Source organism: Mustela nivalis (genome assembly GCF_964662115.1).
Source record: "Mustela nivalis genome assembly, chromosome: 12".
Taxonomy (NCBI): domain Eukaryota; kingdom Metazoa; phylum Chordata; class Mammalia; order Carnivora; family Mustelidae; genus Mustela; species Mustela nivalis.
In genome coordinates, this window is record NC_139031.1 from 11,980,966 (window position 1) to 11,998,684 (window position 17,719).

Sequence of the window (17,719 nt, forward strand, 5' to 3'; positions counted from 1 at the left end):
AATGAGAGCCTGCGAACGATTATACTAGAACGATTATACTACTTACTTACCGCTGTCAAAGCCAGGACTCAAACTCAAGATTCCTATCTTCCTAAAAGACTACAGCTTTGTTTACATAACACTTTCTCGAGAAAGAAGAGAAAGAACGATAACAACAATCTGCGTGACTCCCGAAGACAGTCAGACTCCGCAATTTGATTTAGATGCCAGGGCTACAGTGCTTTCCCGGCTGCTTTATCCATACTGCCTTCCACTTTAGGCATTCCCTGAAGGATGGGACTATTAACTATTATTTCACTGTTCTAGCTACTTATGTTATCAAGATAATGAAGCCAAGGCTACCCGTTCTGTTTTCACAAGGGACTTGCTATTTGTCATCATATATTTTTAAAGAAAACAAATAATCAGTGCAAATCTGACTTCACTAGAGAATCTTCCAAAATAAAGGCACAAAGACAGTTTGGATTGGGGATGCTATCTTCAGAACTGACAGAACAACATCAGTATTCATCTCTACACCTGACCTGGGCACTTGGTATTAGAACACCAGGGTCCCAGAACCCTATAGGGAAACTCCCAATGAACTGAAAGGTTGTACTTTGATCTAGATCCTCCTCTTAATGATCTGTGGTTCCATGCTATCCAAACGAAAAATAAACAAAAATTTCATATCATCCACACATGAGCTGTCGGTTCCCAGGCTCACTCACTCACAAACGCTACTACCCCACATTGACAACCTACTGGACTCTGTTTCCGCTTTCAGCAAAGAGGGTAGGACTCAAACTACTGGTCTGTCCCAATGGGATAAATCCAATGGGAATTTTACTGAAGGAAGCCTAAGGGAAAAAAGAAGAGGAAAGTTTTTATGGTTACGGTCAGAGAATCAGACTGAACAGAGAGACACAGATGTGTCCGTCATGACAAAGTAACTGACCCTCAGTGTGCCACCTGGTCTCTCCGGTCCCTAGACCCCAGCAATCAGGTAATACTGAGGTCAGAATAAGGCAGGCCCAAAAAACAATAGGACTCTCTGAATTTGGAAGAAGTATTTGGGTACTCTTTAACAGCAACTGGTTGAAAGAAATTTAGTTACAAAAAGGAGGGTCTTAAAGCTTTTAGATAGGGGGCCCTGGGTGGCTCAGTCGTTAAGCATCTGCCTTCTGCTCAGGTCATGGTCCCAGGGTTCTGGGATCAAGCCCAGTATTCAGCTCCCTGCTCCATAGGAAGACAGATTCTCCGTCTCCCTCTCCCCCTGCTTGTGTTCCCTCTCTCGCTGTGTCTCTCTCTGTCAAACAAATAAATAAAATCTTAAAAAAAAAATTTTTTTAAAAATGATTTAGATAAACGTGCTATTGTGACAGAGACGTATTATGTTGTCACACTATTCAAAAAAGTTGAAGATAAATTCAACTAGAAATACCTAACATTTGTACAGTAACTAATGACAGTGCTTTATAAACTATCTGAAGTATAAAGAAGGCAAAGAGAACAAGCAAGTTCAAGTAGCAGCCCTTCCGCCCTCCCCCTCCCTTCCTCGGCCGAAGCCACGATCTTGCCAACGCTGTGATGCCTTTCTGGCCCCGTTATTATTCTTTGACGATGTATTTACACATCCATTAATAGTATGCAGTGCTGCTTTCTGAACTGCAAGACTCTACAGAAATGCGGTAATGTACTTTGGCAACCTGCCTTTTGTATTATTTTTTAGACTTAATCATTTTATAGATATTTATATAGATATATCTATCTATATATATATATATCTATAAATCTGTAAATATTTATAGATATTTATAGGTCTAATTCATTCATTCTTACTGCTACATGGCTTCCAGTACATAAATATACGATCATTTATTTATGAAGGAATTCTGTGAAGAGAACATTCCATGGGAAAAATTTATATGTCAAACAACAGCTTTTCTGGTAAAAGCTCTCGAGTGCTCTGGAAGCCTGAAACAGAGGAGTCCGCTACAGATTGACCAAAGTGTTCTAGGACAAATGCAGCTGTACTTTATTTGCTAAAACCCAAAGAAGCACAATTTGTGCCCACCTTAAAATATGAAATGACAAGAAAAGGTAAAAGGCTATAAAAAGCACGGAGACGTAAAAGCTAAAATGCAGTCACTCTTTCTTGAAAGCTCACCTCATCTGCTCTTCGAAGAACGCCAGTAATAACCTACAAACATTAAAAAAAATTATTATAAACAACGTGTAGTTCCCTTATCAAACAAAAATTGGATTCAATTTTCATGGATCACAATCTTGTGTCTGTTCTCTTCTTAGAAACTGTGTCAAAAGATGTACTGGCTCTTAAAACATACAGTGTTCTGCAGAGGGATCAGAGCAAAATTAGATTGGATTCTTGACCTAAGATCAATAGTCCAATAAAGGCTAAGATGAAATAATTACAAAACCTCCACATTATATTAGCAAGATTGTTCTGCGTTCTCTATACTGGATACAAATGTGAGATACACAGCGATCATTCAGAGCGGCCTGGGTCGCACTACACACACACAGGAACAAAAGTCACACTTTGCTACACACAGAGAAAAGTCTGTGCTCTATGAAGATTTCTCATCCAGGAATATGAAGACAAGGGGAACAACAGCCCTCTTTTAAAAGATATTTTTAATTTCAATTTGTAAATGATGGTTTTTTATTTTTAAAATATAATATCCATGCCTTGCATTAGTGGTGAAAAAATACCCGAAGAAGGAAATGCTTTCTCATCATCCCACATGCCGGATAACCACCAGGAATCAGTTGCTTATGTTTTGGCATATTTCCCTCCAATCCTTTTTTCATTCAGCACGTATTTGTATATGACTGAGATCATAACAAATACACAACTATACCAAATATATAATTTGGTCTATTTCTTAAAACATTTTGTGAAGTAAGGACGGACGCCAATCTTCTCCCTTCACCTCCTGCCTCCGTGAATTTCTGCATCAAATGGGGCCGCCATGAGGTCTACCTCGGTCTGTGTTGGCATGCTATCAGTATTCTTCACACTTCATTCAAAAGCCATATAAACAATTACGGGATCATTAGCACAGCCTTTCTAAAAGCAGCTTACTAAGGCTCACATAATTACTAAGTCAAACATAGGACACTATTCTGTCTGCTGTTAGCTCCGGATCCCTAGACACGGAGGAAACCATTAGATGGAGGCAGAAGGCCATCAGAAATGAGGCCCAGCTGTGAGCGACGGCCCACAGGAGGGGAGGACGGAGCAGTGGGAGGGGCAAGCGCACAGGGCTTTCCAGGGGTTTCCAATTAGCAGCCCTCGAAAGAGCACAACTAAGGCAATGCACTTACTGTCCTCATTGGACCAGAATAAGCATTAAGGACGTGAAATTTTAAAACAAAGGCAGATACACACATCTGAACTTGTAGATCCCTGCCTCTAACCATACTATTAAGAGAGAACATTTCACGCAATGGAAATGATGTGAGAATAGAAGCATTTTTTCAAAAGAAGGATCTAAGTTTATTTTATAAGAACCATCCCTTGTGATTAAAACTGATTCCCTAACTCCCTAACATACAGGGCTATTCCATCAGTCCCCAAAATATAAAAAGCTTATCATACCCATCACCATTTCTTTTCCTTATTTATTCAATTGTATCCAACTTAAATTTGATACAACAAAAACCCTCCTATATGTTGGGTATAAGGTTTATACAAAACAAGAGAATAAAAGTGCATGACAGAAATGTAACACTACACCTGTTTCAGAGAATAAGAATCCTAAAAAAATAAATTACAAAGAATTTCCTTAAATTATAAGCACTTTATGCCAGTGCTCTAAGATCTAATTTCCATTTTCCTCACCTTCAAAATGATTTCGAATAGAAAAACAGCCATACCTCCTGCAATGTCCCATCTCCTCCCGCAACAATGATCACATCTGTGTTTTCCATCAGTTCCAGGAGTTTCTTGGCTTGGCCCTCATAATCGGTCTGAAATACAAAAGAAGTCTTTAGTAAATTTGCCAGCCTAGGGCCATAAAATCAAAGATTAAAAAATATGGGACATTTTCTTTAGAGTCTGACACAGTCTTTCCTCAAATTCTACATAATTGATAGACACAAAAACTCAGTAGCTATCAAAGCAATCATGTACACAGTTCTGTACTGTTTAGAACTGGAAAGGACCTGAGAAACCATCTTTAACCTTTCTTTAAAAATAAAACCCAAACCCAGTGATCTGTGTCCACTTATACAGCTAACTAGTCAAAGGACTCATTTCCAGGCCAGTGCAGATTCTATTACACCATTTACCCGGCACCTTTCAGCTGAAAGCAGGAAGTCAAGTGTATATGCAAAGAGAGAGACACAGATGTAATGAAACGAGCACAGATTTGGGAGCCCAAGAGACCCAGACTAAACCCCAACTCTGCTACTTTTCAGTTGAGTGGCCTTAAACTCTCAGGACCTTAACTGCCTCACCACTGAAATTATGTGTGTTGGGGTTGGGGTAGTAACAGCTTCCCAATAGTACTGTTGTAAAGCAGTGTATGAAACAACTAGCAAGGAAACCGTTCAGGACCGGTACTGTACTTCAACGGAAGGTTGGGTTTTGCTATGATTATACAATAAAATACAGGTGTGACTCAGAGTAGTGACAAAATAGTACCTAAACCTCACTATTTTTATTAAGAGTATTTCCTCTCAGATACATATACAACCTTCAGTGACTCTAAGCTGCTGCCCCTATAACCAAACAGTAGATTCTAGAATGCGTAATGCAGCTAACACTAACATAACATCCTCTCCTACTGACACTGTACAAGACACACTAATAGACAAAAACTGAAGATCTGAATTACAGATGGGCTAAAGCACCTGAGCACAGTTAACGCAGAGTAAAAAGGAAGTCCCTAAACATACACCATGAATTTTACAAGGAATTATCTCACTTTTATTCTAAAAGTGAAAAGGCTGGCTTTATAGTTACACATTTGCAAATAGCAAATTTTTTTAAGAATATATGTCAATCAGATTAAAAGGATGGTTTGTGAGTACCCGAAATAAGCGATGGGTTTGGTACGGGTTTGCTAAGAAAGAGGCATTTCAGACTATCCTCAACTTCTTTGACATTACTAGGTCAGGAGATACAGGAAACCAGATGGATATTCTATCTGCTCTTCAGCAAGGCACCTGGTAAACTATTTGATGACACCCATGGGGACAAAATGGAGAAACGTGGAAATAATGTGCTAGAATACAAGTAGATTAGTTACCAACTGAAGGTCTGTGCTGCAAGTGAGAAGCTCAGGGCGGTGACATCAAATTGCAAGTAGATTCCACAGTGGAACCCAACTCCAGGCTTGAACCCACAACTCTGAGAGCAAGAGCTGAGCTGAAATCAAGTATCGGATGCTTAATGGACTGAGCCACCCAGGGACCCCAAGCCTTTCTCTATACAGGGCTATATCAACAACAGAGGTGAAACGTGTATATGTAAATGACACTATTTTTAAAAACGGACACTGGCCTCCTGACTATTCCTCAAACGTGCCAAGTACACTCCCCCTTCAGAGTCCTAAACGTGCAGCATCCTCAGCCCAGATCCTTTCCGCCACATCTGCAGGACTTACTCATTTGCCTCAGGTCTCTGCTGAACAGCCATCTCCTCAAACCCGTCTCTCCTGACCTTCTGAACTAAAGTAACTCCCATTACTCCTGGTCCCCTTACTCGGCTGGACCTTTCTTCACGGCCCTCATTGCCATCTGACAAACCAGGTTTCTGTATCTGTTTCTTTTATCTGCATCTCTCCCTTTCCCACTTTGAAGAGAAGCTCTTTGGGGACAGATATGAAGTTTATTTTCTTCAGACTATATCCCCAATAACCTAGAACAGGACTTAGCTCACAGCAGGCAGTCAATAAATACTAGCAAAAAAAATTTAATAAATATAATTACACAAATGAAAGAACCAAAATTCAAAAATACTTTGACAGATTTAATAGGCCATAATTTAAAAGATTATAGGGATAACCTATTTGAGGCTCTGGTGGTAAGAAGAAAATTGCAGGTCATCTGGGTGCTCAGTGGGTTAAGCCTCTGCCTTTGGCTCAGGTCATGATCTCAAGGTCCTTGGATCAAGCCCCGCATCGCGTTCTCTGCTAGGCAGGGAGTCTGCTTCCTCCTCTCTCTCTCTGCCTGCCTCTCTGCCTATCTGTGATCCCTCCCTCTCTGTCAAATAAATAAATAAATAAATCAAAAAAAAAAAAAAAAAAAAAAAAGAAGAAGAAAATTCCAAATGCAGCAACAAAGGAAGGATTAAAAAAATAGTAGCCTTATGATATTGAATAAAGAAAAGTGAATAAAGACAATAGGTAGCATAACATGACATTATAAAACTGTTACTTCTGCTGGATATGATAATGATCCTGAAGTTACATAGAAAAGTAGCCTTTTCTTTTTTTAAAGTGCACACTGAAGCATTGAGGGGTAAAATGACATGATGTCTGTAATTTACTTCGGAGAACCCAGCCATCAAGTGAAGATGCCTGCTGGGGACCCGCATGAGCCAGACACCAGCAGCCTCGACCTACAGACGTGTGAGGCAGGCCAGCCCTCCTCAGCTGTGCCACCGAGGAGCCCAGGTGTGACCAGCACCAGGGCAGCTCTCAACAGACTGCAGACCAACAGAATCTGAGGCAGAGAAGGAGCTGTGAAGGCAGTTATGTAGCTGTAGATAACTCATATAGAAATCAATACAGCCAATAATGACAATAAATATTAATGGATTCAGGGACCCAATAAAAAGACCAAAAAAAGACTGGATCTTTTAAATACACTGTTCTCATGCCTCACCAATAATGCATCTAAAATATAAAGATATTAAAAAGGCTGAGAGTAAAGGGATAAAAATATTACACCAAGCAAAACTCAGCCAAAGTAAGCTAGTAGAGTCATTAAGAACACTAGGTAGGATAGACTGTGGCCGAGGTAATATTGGTGCTAAAGAGAACCAGTCTAGAACAGGGTCAAAACTCGAGAAGAATAAAGCCATGTAAAACTTGAGAGCATCTACTAACATCATCTCAAAATATAAAAGGCAAAAATGAACTACAGAGAGAAACAGAAAAATCCCCAATAACAGTGGGAGATTTCTAAAAACTCCCTCTCAATATAGTTAAAGCAGATGAAAAGATCACTAAGGACACAGAAGACTAGAACCACACAATGGACAGACCTGACTTACTGGACATGTGCAGAACATGGTACCCAATAATGAAAACAAAACACATGCTAGGCCATTAAAACAAGACTCAAGAAAGTTTCACAAGCAGGAATCGTAGAGACTACATTTGTTGACCATAATGCAATTAAATAAGAAATCATTAACAAAGATAACTGGAAAAACTTTGTATCAGGAAATTTAAAAACGGGTCTAAATAAATCATAGGTCAAACAAAAATCATGATGGGACTTAGAAAATATTTTTAAATGAATGATAATGAAAATATTATACATCAACACTTAGAAGATGTAGCTGAAGCAGTAGAGGGAAATTTATAGCTTTCAATAAATAGGGAAAGGGTGAAAAATAAAAAAGCATCCCAGTTAAGAGGTCAGAACAGAACAGCAGAAAAAAATCCAAATTAAGTAGAATGAAGGAAACAGAAAAAACAGACTAGAAATTCATGAAACAAACATAAATGAGAAAATGAACAAGCCAAAAAATGATTCTTGGCAAGGATTAATTGACATACCTCTCTATAAAGGTACATGGAGGTATATATCTCTCTATAGAGGCTATAGAGAGAAAAGGAGAGGGCACAAATAAACAATATGAAGAATTAAAATGAGATACTACAAATGTAACAGAAACTTACAAGTTAAAAAGAGGAAATTATGAACTTGATACCAATTAATTTGAAACCTAGATGGAAGCATCAAATTCCTTGAAAATGTTACCTTATGAAAATTAATTCAAGAACAGAACCTGACTACTTCTAGAACCATTAAGGACATTTAATATACAAAATAGTTTCCCCTCAAAGACAGCTCCAGGTTCAGATGGTTCAATCTGAGTTCACGTGAACGAACATTCAAGGAAGATCTCTTATGTAACCATCTTGGGATCGCTCACATGTGGAGTCTGTAACGTGTACTACAAGCACTCACTTCAGTGTTAGTTCTCTTCCCCTTTCTCCCATCCCTGGACACAGACAACAGGAAGACCACATCACAGACCAGTTGGACAAAGGAGTTCAAGGCTTCATGGTAACTGGACTAAATTACCTTTTCATCTCTGATTTCATGAAAGAGTAATATTAAAAATAAACCACAGACTTAGAAACATGACGAGAGTGATTTTCACCAAATGCACACACCCATCACTTAAAAGTCAACAAAGTGGAGTCTGGAGTGTTTTCTATCTAGCCCATTTCCTTCTAACTTATTTTTGTCCCCTTTTTCTCTTAGCTAAATATCGCAAATTCTAGAGCTTTACCATTGAAAATTCCTCCCCAGAGAGAAAATGTTTACTTGTCTGTGGAGCTACCAAAAAATTAAATTAACTACTCAAAGTGGAAATTTTTTTTTATTTTCAGGAAAAGAATTCCTACAGCCATAACTACTTTCATCTTCCAAGAGACAATAATTCCGCACTCCAGCTTTCAGATGAAAGGAATCAAGTTCATGCCTCCATCTAATCTTCTTCTGAAAATGAAAAGCTGACAATGCTTTGAAAAAAAAATAAAAAACAAAAAACAAAACCGCTTTTATTAACTATCAGAACAAAGACACAACGTTGATTTCTCTGTTCCCAGCTTCTTACGTTATAAGTGATTTCTGCTATAAAGTCAAGAGAAGAGAGTAAGTTATAAGGAGTGGTAGCTCAGATAAAATCAACACTGTGGAGTATTCTTACCTTAACAACAGTCACATCCATGCCAGATAAGTGTAAAATCGGGGCAGCATTTTTTTCAAATAGAGTCCTTGCTTTGCTGTAGACAAAGGAAAAAACACAAAAATTTTGACACCAGCTCTCAAGAGGAAGAAGAGAAAGCCTAACCACCTTGACTAGAGTTGAACAAGAAACAGCCTGAGAAACACGGGTTTCCTTCACTCCTGCAAGCACAGGAAGGCGAACAACAGGTCATTGGGTTCTACGGGAAGAAATGGAGACGCTACCGCTCTGGGGCCTCCAGGAGTTTACCTTCTAATACAATTGGCTCTCACCCATCTGGGATGCTTGCAGTTCAGTCTAGTTCCTCTAGAGAAGAACGTGACAGTACATATGGCCCCACTCAGGACACAATGCTTGAGTCATTCAGCAAGTATTTATTGAGCACCTACTACGTGCTAGCCACAGGGGTGGGAGCTAGGGATACAACAAAACAAAGCAGACAGAAATACCTGCAACTAAAGTAGCATGTAATAAGTCCTCAGAGAACTTATTTATATTCCAGTGGTAGAGGGAGGAAGGTGTATTTAACATTTTTCATGTGGCCCAAGGGAATATATTGAATCCCACAGAATACGGATTAATTCTAACTAAGTGGATACAACCTTTGAGGGAGAAACACATTTTTAACGATTTCATATATTAGAGGTATCTCCATTTCTTGAGTTTCAAAGCTGTCATGAAAGCCCTGGAGAAGGAGCAAAATTCTTTTCCACGAAGGCAGAATTTTTGCTACAAAAGGCAGGGTTTCAAAGTGTCTAATGCAATGTTAGGAAAATCGGCAGCTTGTCTGAAGCTCACAGGCAAAGTTGCATCCTTCTCTCTGTGGCCCCATCACTCTGTATACATCTTTGTTAGGAATTTCCAATCAATGATTTGCAGAACAGTCTTTTTTTTTTTTTAATAAAATTTTTTTTAAGATTATTTATTTATTTATTTGACAGAGAAAGATCACAAGTAGGCAGCGAGGCAGAGAGAGAGAGGAGGAAGCAGGCTCCCCCGCAGAGAGCCCGATGCGGGACTCGATCCCAGGACCCCGAGATCATGACCTGAGCCGAAGGCAGCGGCTTTACCCACTGAGCCACCCAGGCGCCCTGGACAGTCTTTGGGATGAGACTGGAAGCCTTGCAAAAACAGACACCAAATCTTATAATCCTTGAGTCCCCCAGCCTCTAGAATTATGTCCGCACACTGAGAGAAGATACTTAATAAGTGTCTGATGAATTAATACACTAAAGCATGAATAAATGAACTTGCCCCAGTGCAGACATGTAAATTCTGCAGGAAAGGAAAGGACAGGATTGTGAAGTCTTGTGAGAAGAGAAACAGTTAAAGAGCACTTTGAAGAGACAGAGAGAGGGAGAGAGAGAGAGAGTGTGTGTGTGTGTTAGAAGCACTGTACACATTGTTCTGACAGTGACTCTTGTCCAAATCAGGTCAGGAGTCAGAAACAGGGCAAACAGGGCCCAGGCATCAGGGGATGCAAAAGTAGCAAGTAGTCCCCAATGGCACAGTCTCAAAGTTGAACATACCAATCAGTGGACCTGTTTTTCACCCAAATATTTTCAACTATCACATCAGAAAACAAAACAAAACAAAACAAAAAAGTAGAACATTTGAAACCACAGCGAACATGTAACTTTCACATCCACATTTAGTCAGTCCTCTTTCAAAGATTTTTAAAACCAGTGATGCAAGTTTAGCAGAAAGACATACGAAGGTAGCTAATGAGGAGCATGTATAGTCACGCACAAACCAAATTCAACATTCTTTAAAAAGAAACAACCACCAAAGGGCAGACAGAAACACACACAACATTTCTTCTTGGGAATTAAAATAGAAATGGAGAAACTACTGGACAAATTTTCACACAGACCGTTCAAAAAAAGTACCTCAAACCAAGGGCCTACCTGAGCATGTTGTAAGGAAATTACACAAATATCCCCTGCCCTTTCTCCTGACCTGAATTCTTACTAGAATGAACAGAAAAGGCTAAATGAAAATTCCCCCTTTCCAGCTCACCACAGGTGGGGCTTAACCCAACAAGAACGAGCTGAGCTAATGATAGTACAAACGTTTCTCCTTCCAGGCTTGTTTCCATTACTGGATTGATAAGAAAAGATCAGTTGGAGGTAGATCCGTTCTGAGAAACAAAACTCTGGACAAGGCTCAATCGGCTATATTAATCATTTACAACACATCCGTAAGCTCCTCCAAGTTAAAGAAATAAGGATTTGAACATTTGGGCTTTTACTCACATCTTTATGTGATCCAATGCTATGGAAAACCTCTAAAATTCTACTGTTCCAAATAAAAGACTGAAAAGCAAGTGTTACCAATAAGAAATGCATTATTTATTATATAATTAAAGGTGAGATAGCACCAGAGCTAAATAAAAGCTTTATATATGTACCGCAATTTCGCAATTTCTAGGTTCACGTACACACAGAAAAATAATTACTTCTTAATGTATTATTTATTAATGCTAAACACACAGTTATCTTATTTCTTAAGGCGCCTATGTAGTTTTAAACCAGTACTACATAATGAAATAGTTACATGATGAATTATATATTATGTTTCAGAGTAGAGCCGAGATGACAAAAATAGTGCAATTAAATAGTGAAAGCTTTAGGGAAAAAAAAAGATGCCGGAGAGCTTCAGAGTGGCTCATACCCGGAAGCATGGAGGGATTCACCTTGCTAAAGGGGACAGTAACTTTAAAGACCTTCCCCGGCCTCACCTTTAAAGATAAAAATGTACTTTTAAACAGTAATCCACCTTTAAAAATGTCAACACATTTACATGTAAAAATATAAACAGAACTTAAAACTGCTCTAAAAAATTGTTTAGTGTTATTATCCTTTGTAAGTAGGAACTTAAAGTAACAGAGCACAGCTTAAACAAACGGCCATACATTTTTCTTTTTCAGAATTAGCTGGTTCCTAACTAACTAGGTCTCTAAAGGAATAGGACCTGGAACAGTAACATTAAAGTAGGCAGAGGGAGACACACAAGCACTTTCGGGAAGGGTGGGGAAGCAAAGTAGAGAATGTTCTGATCCTAGCTGACATGTCAGTAATAATCACAGTAGCTTATACTCCTTTCCTCCAGTGCTCACCATGAAATGGAAATGTAAACACATCGTAGGCATTATCTCATTTAATCGCAGAGGCACCTATTCCATACGGTAATTTTTTAAGGTAGGAGCCATCACTTTTCCCATTTTACAGATGAGGACACTGAGGATTTAAGTTAAGTAGTTCCTATAATATCACAGAGCAGAAGAATATCTAAGGCCAGTCCTTCAAACCCTGGAGCCCACAGTTCTCTGGTAGCTGCTGCCACAGGCCACCATTGTTTAGTTATCTTGGATATTTTGATTGTGTTGGTTTGGAACCTGTTCATTTGTTCGTATTGCTTACTAAACAAGAATGATCAATAGGCATTAAGATTGATGTTTACGGGTGGGAAGAGGTGGCTCTAACAAAGCCAGTCAATTAGGCAGAATCACAGAGCCAGTTCAGACAATCTGTAGGTAAATATCTTAAACTGCAGAATTTAAAGTAAGGTGTGGTGTGCTTGGGTGGCTCAAGTCAGTTAAGCTTCCAACTCTTGATTTCAGCTCAGGTCACTGTGAGATCGATCCTGGGTGTGGTGCCTGCTTAGGATTTTCTCTCTTTCCCTCCCTCTCCCCCTCCCTGCTCATTCTCTCACTCTATCAAAAAAAAAAAAAAAAAGACATGATTTCTCCTTATTATCTGTAAAGCCACATTCACTCTCTCAAATTATTGGAGAAACTTCTTTCAGAATCCCTGCGTCTTACACAAGACCACCAGTTATAAGCTGGTCCCAACTAGTCTTTCTGTTGTGTTGCTCTTAATATCTTGATGTCATTTGACAAAGGTCTTATAGAATCCAATGTAGTACATATTTTTTTTTTAAAGATTTGATTTGACTGAGAGAAAAAGAGAACGAGAGCACAAGCAGGAGGAGCGACAGAGGTAGAGAGAAAGGCAGGCTCCCGCTGAGCAGGGAGCCCAACATGGGGCTCGATCCCAGGACCCTGAGATCATGACCTGAGCTCAAAGTAGACACGAAACAGGCTGAGCCACCCAGGCACCCAAGAATCCAACCTAATACACGGTTATTAATTTTCCAATCCTCAAAAAAGACAAAAAGAAAGGTTCTGGTTGCTAGGGATAATAAAAGATATCACTCTCCTCCCCACCTCAGACAACCTTTTCATTCTATTTTTAAAAAATACTTTTTAAGTTTTAAATGATTTCTTCTAAAAGCCTTCAAGGTCTTTTTTATTCACCTTTCCAACTGAAGGAGAACTGCAACAAACACTGAAACACATTTTTGTTTGCCTGTGGTACTTTAAAATTTATAGACTTTATTTTTTAGGGCAGTTTTAAGTTCAAAGCCAAAATGAACGAAATACACAGAATTTCCATGGGCCCTTAGCCCAGTTACACACACACACAGCCTCCCCCACTTTCAAATCCTGCACCAGGGTGGGACCTCTGTTATAATAAATGAACAGGAATACATGATTATCAACCCAAGTCCCAACTGTTCTTCACACCTGAATTCCCACAATTTCCTCACACAACTCTTCCAGGCCAGCTAGACAAGACCGCAGACTGGCCTGCAACACAGCAAAGGACAGAACTAGTTACTCTGGTATTCATATTCACACACACACACACACACACACACACACACACACACACACACACACCAAGAGCTATTTTCTTAGGAAGATTGAATGTTCTTCCTTTGCTGATCTCCAAGACCTAGCTCAAGGTTGACTCCTTTTGGAAAGAATGTTTCTCACTTCACAAGCCCACAATGTTTTGGCCATCATGGAACATCCTGGAACAGAGAAGGCCCAATCATTTACACCACAACAGCTGGAGCTGTCCCCAAGCAGGTAAGACTTACCTGAGAGTATTAATTCTGGGATTTTTTTTTTTTTTAATTTATTTAGAGGGGAGCAACAGGACTCAATCCCAGGACCCTGAGATCACAATCTGAGCCGAAACCAAGAGCTGGCTGCCCAACTGCCTGAGCCACCTAGGCACCCCTAATTCTGGGATTTTTATTAAACTTCAATTAGACAAGTCTGCCAAGCATCAATCAGCTTTACAGTTCTAGCTCACTAACCACTATTTCTCCATCACAAATTAATCTCATTGCTAGACGAGTACGGAACCTACTTCTTCCGACTCCACACAGTCCAACTAGCTTCCTAATATTCTGTGACGTTTCCCCCCTCAGGACAACTGAGCATGTGACAAATCACACACTGAACTACCCTCGGCAAGCTGCAGGATTGAGAAAAACCGTCGCCTTCTTCACTTGTGCGTTGGGAGGAATGAGTTGATTGCCAAAGACCTAAAAAGGAAAAAAGCAAAGTTTTAAGAAATATTCTTTTGTTCAGTTAGCAATTATATATATTCATTCATTCCAAAGGAATTTACTTCCAGGAGACATGGCACCTACTCTGGGGGAAAAAAATGTTCTTTCATGATTCATACTGATAATAATATCATGAACCACTACCAAATCTACCATTATTTAATGACGATCAGCTAAATTTTGTAATAAAAAACACTCTTGCTCTATCTACTAGAGGTAAGTAACTTTTCTTTACTAAGATGTGGCTAAGTTTATTATAAACAGATAACCAGGAAGCCACAGTACATTAGAAGGGACGTTTAACCCACCTGCCCATAGCGTTCAGAGTATAATCTTTTTCTCCTTCAATTCATTCCTAAGGCTTATTCATAAAGAACTGTGATACCAATTAATCTTCCTATTTTTCATACATGTAAAAAATAATCCTAATAGTCTATTTGTCACCTCCTCTTTGCAATGTGTATAACTTGTTAACTAAACAGCAGCAGCTAGGCGCCGAAGGAAGGCACTTGCGATTAGCACCGGGTGTTGCATGTAAGTGAGGAATCACAACACTCTACTCCTGAAACCAATTTTTCCATATACGTTAACTAACAAGACTTTAAATAAAAACTTGAAATAAATAATAACAGTAATAGTAATAATAATAATAATCCATAGCATCAACTGGCAAGGAAAAGAAATATTTACTTGGCACCCAGTATTTGCTGCTGTTCTACACATTATTCAGAGCGCTCAGAAACTTAGAAGGTACTAAGTGCTCTCCTTTTAATAGTTGAGAAACCAAGATTCAAAAAGATTAAGTGGAAGTCACACAGTTTATAAGTTACAAGCCTAGAACTTATACCTAACTCCCAAACCCCAACTTCTACTCTGTCGGCTCTGAAGAGCAGATAAAGGAGGCAGAGTTCAGAGGCACAGAGAACCAGCTGTGCAGACTCAAAACAGGAACTAAGGGAACTATTGCTTTTCCCCCTGGAGAAGACCACCAACAAAAATAAGGAGGAAAACACCAGAGTCAGAATGTCGAGTCTTTGACAGTGGGGAGGAGGTCTGGGCCAAGGAGGCAGAATTCAGGTATGGAAGCGCAAAGAATGAGTTAACCAAGAGAATGAGTTAATCAAGACTTTTATGAAGTGACTCTTCTAGTAAGTGACTACCACCCCTCCTGACAGTCCGCCAGGGAGCCGTTCTCTCCATGATCTATTTCTTCCTTTAGAAAAGAAATACACTTTTTCTGAAAGCTTCAGAAAGAAATACTGTTTCATTAGTACAAAGTTTCTGGTACATTATAATTTCTACCCTGTCTTCACTTTTACTGAGTTCGACCTTAATATTTTGCTGCCAAATCTCCAAACATTGTAACGTGTTCTTTTGCTACCCATAGTTTTTCTGGAATGTGGGCAAAAGTTTTCCAGTCAGCCAGTTTCTCTGGCCTACCAGACTCCAGATCTACAGTTCCAGATTATTCTGTGTCTTGGTTTCTCACCTACTGGCAACTCCAGGTGCAGGTTTACGGCGCATTAAGGAGCTTCTGTAAGACTACAGGGAGTTGAGATTATGTGAGATTTAAAAAATCATTCTTTCAGGAATTTAGATTGTAAAGGGCAGCCATCAACAGGAAAAGTAACTGGAGTCGGCTCCGAGGATGAATCTGCTTCTGTTTGCCAGACGGAAGGAGCCCCATGGGGGCTGGGACAGAAAGAACTCCGGCATGGGAAGGGGAAATATGGAGAGTGAGCAGTAACCAGAGGAAGAGTCTCTGAGAAAGGACGAGAAGGCACTCAGTGCAGAGGGGAAAGCATTCTCCTTCAACAAGAAAGCAAGGACCCTGTGACCACTCTTCCTCTGGGGGACCAAGAAAAGGCTCTCCTCCCAAGCTTTCCCATTTGCTAACGGAAAATCAGCTCAGGGTGGGGATCGTTCATTTTCAAAACAGCAGAGCCACAGGAGATAGAACGGAAAAGTAATCAAACTCCTAAAACACAGACTTAGAGCAGTTAGATCACCACCAAAAAGAGCAATGTATTAATAGTATCTATTGTCACCCGTGAAAACATTTCCGTAACAAACATGAGGTCTGCCACCCACCTCCTTCCACTAAATACATCATACCTTTGTCATTTTTTACTTCAAGTTTCTTTTTTGGTATTTCTGATATCATAAGCTTAAATGACATACAACAAAGAGGCAACTCAGTCATGGAAACTCACCTGCAAGGCACAACCTACAAACTTGGAGGGGAGGACACAACAAAAATGTGGTCTTGAACTCGAAAAGATCTATAATGCAACTATAATACTGCCGGATACATGATTATTTCAGAGCAGTATCACGGGCCTGGGAGAACAATGCTCACATGGTCTGAATCAGCTGTGCTGAACAGGCTTTAAAAATATGAATCAATGCCTTGAAAGAACATTTGACTTTAAGGGGTAACGCGTGTTCTGAACAGAAATCCTCAGGGGTTACTTGGATCAGGGAAGATTCAGGGCTCAGCCCGATCTTTAAGGACTACCACAGACATGAACAAACTCCCAGGGCTCCAACCAGCCCAAGTATGTGTTCTTAGGACTAATCCAGAAGTAAACAATCTAAAAGGGTGGGCGTTGGAACTGCTCTACACCAGATGGTTAACTTCCTCCCGCTCTGTTCAGAGCTGGCTCTCGGCCTGACTCATCCCCCCTACGGTAGGGAAAAAATCCACACTGCACCGAGGCAAGGCACCGCGCTTGTCCCCCGGGGTTAGCCCGAGTTTGCTGCGCAACAGAGATAAAGCAGGTTTTGAATTTAGCACACTCCGTGGTATTACCTGAGCTTCTTGACAGGCGGCTCTCCTTAGCAGGTTGTCGCTATCAAAGCAAACAAAAGAACGAACATTAGCTTTAATAAGCAGGTTACAATCCAAACAAACAAAACTGCTTTTTTTTTCTTTAAATATGCCCAACTCTTCCCTATAAAACACCCAAGTGAAAGACTCTTCAAAACCTGTGACACATAACGAACACATGTGAAAAAAACTTTCTCTGAAAGAAATCCTATTGTTGAGTGTTTCCACAGGATGGGGGGGCACAAGACCCCCTCCCTCCACGATGTCTACATCCACATCCCCTGAACCTGAAAATATGTTATCTTAGGTGGCAAAGGGGATTTTACAGATGCGATTAAGCCTAGGATCTGGAGATAGGAAGACAGTCCTGGATTATGCAGGGGTGTCTAATCTCATCACAAGGGTCCTTAAAAGCACAGAAAATTTTCTAGGCTGGGATCAGCAGCAAATGTGACAATGGAAGAAGGGTCAGAAAGGTGCAAGCTTGCTGTTGCTCAACACAGGAGGAGGCCACAGTCAAGGAA

General features: G+C 40.0%; 1 protein-coding gene across 5 annotated transcripts in view; it reads right to left on the minus strand.

Moving 5' to 3' along the window:
* AGK (acylglycerol kinase) overlaps positions 1 to 17,719 on the minus strand; it is a 73,105-nt gene that overhangs the window by 31,935 nt on the left and 23,451 nt on the right. For all 5 annotated transcript variants that reach the window (XM_082693861.1, XM_082693860.1, XM_082693863.1 and 2 more), the window contains 6 exons: positions 17,178 to 17,217; positions 14,262 to 14,341; positions 8,903 to 8,978; positions 3,883 to 3,975; positions 2,150 to 2,182; positions 745 to 839 (listed from right to left, as the gene is read on the minus strand). In XM_082693861.1, the coding sequence (XP_082549987.1) occupies positions 745 to 839; positions 2,150 to 2,182; positions 3,883 to 3,975; positions 8,903 to 8,978; positions 14,262 to 14,341; positions 17,178 to 17,217 (417 nt within the window). The remainder of the gene's footprint in view (positions 1 to 744; positions 840 to 2,149; positions 2,183 to 3,882; positions 3,976 to 8,902; positions 8,979 to 14,261; positions 14,342 to 17,177; positions 17,218 to 17,719) is intronic.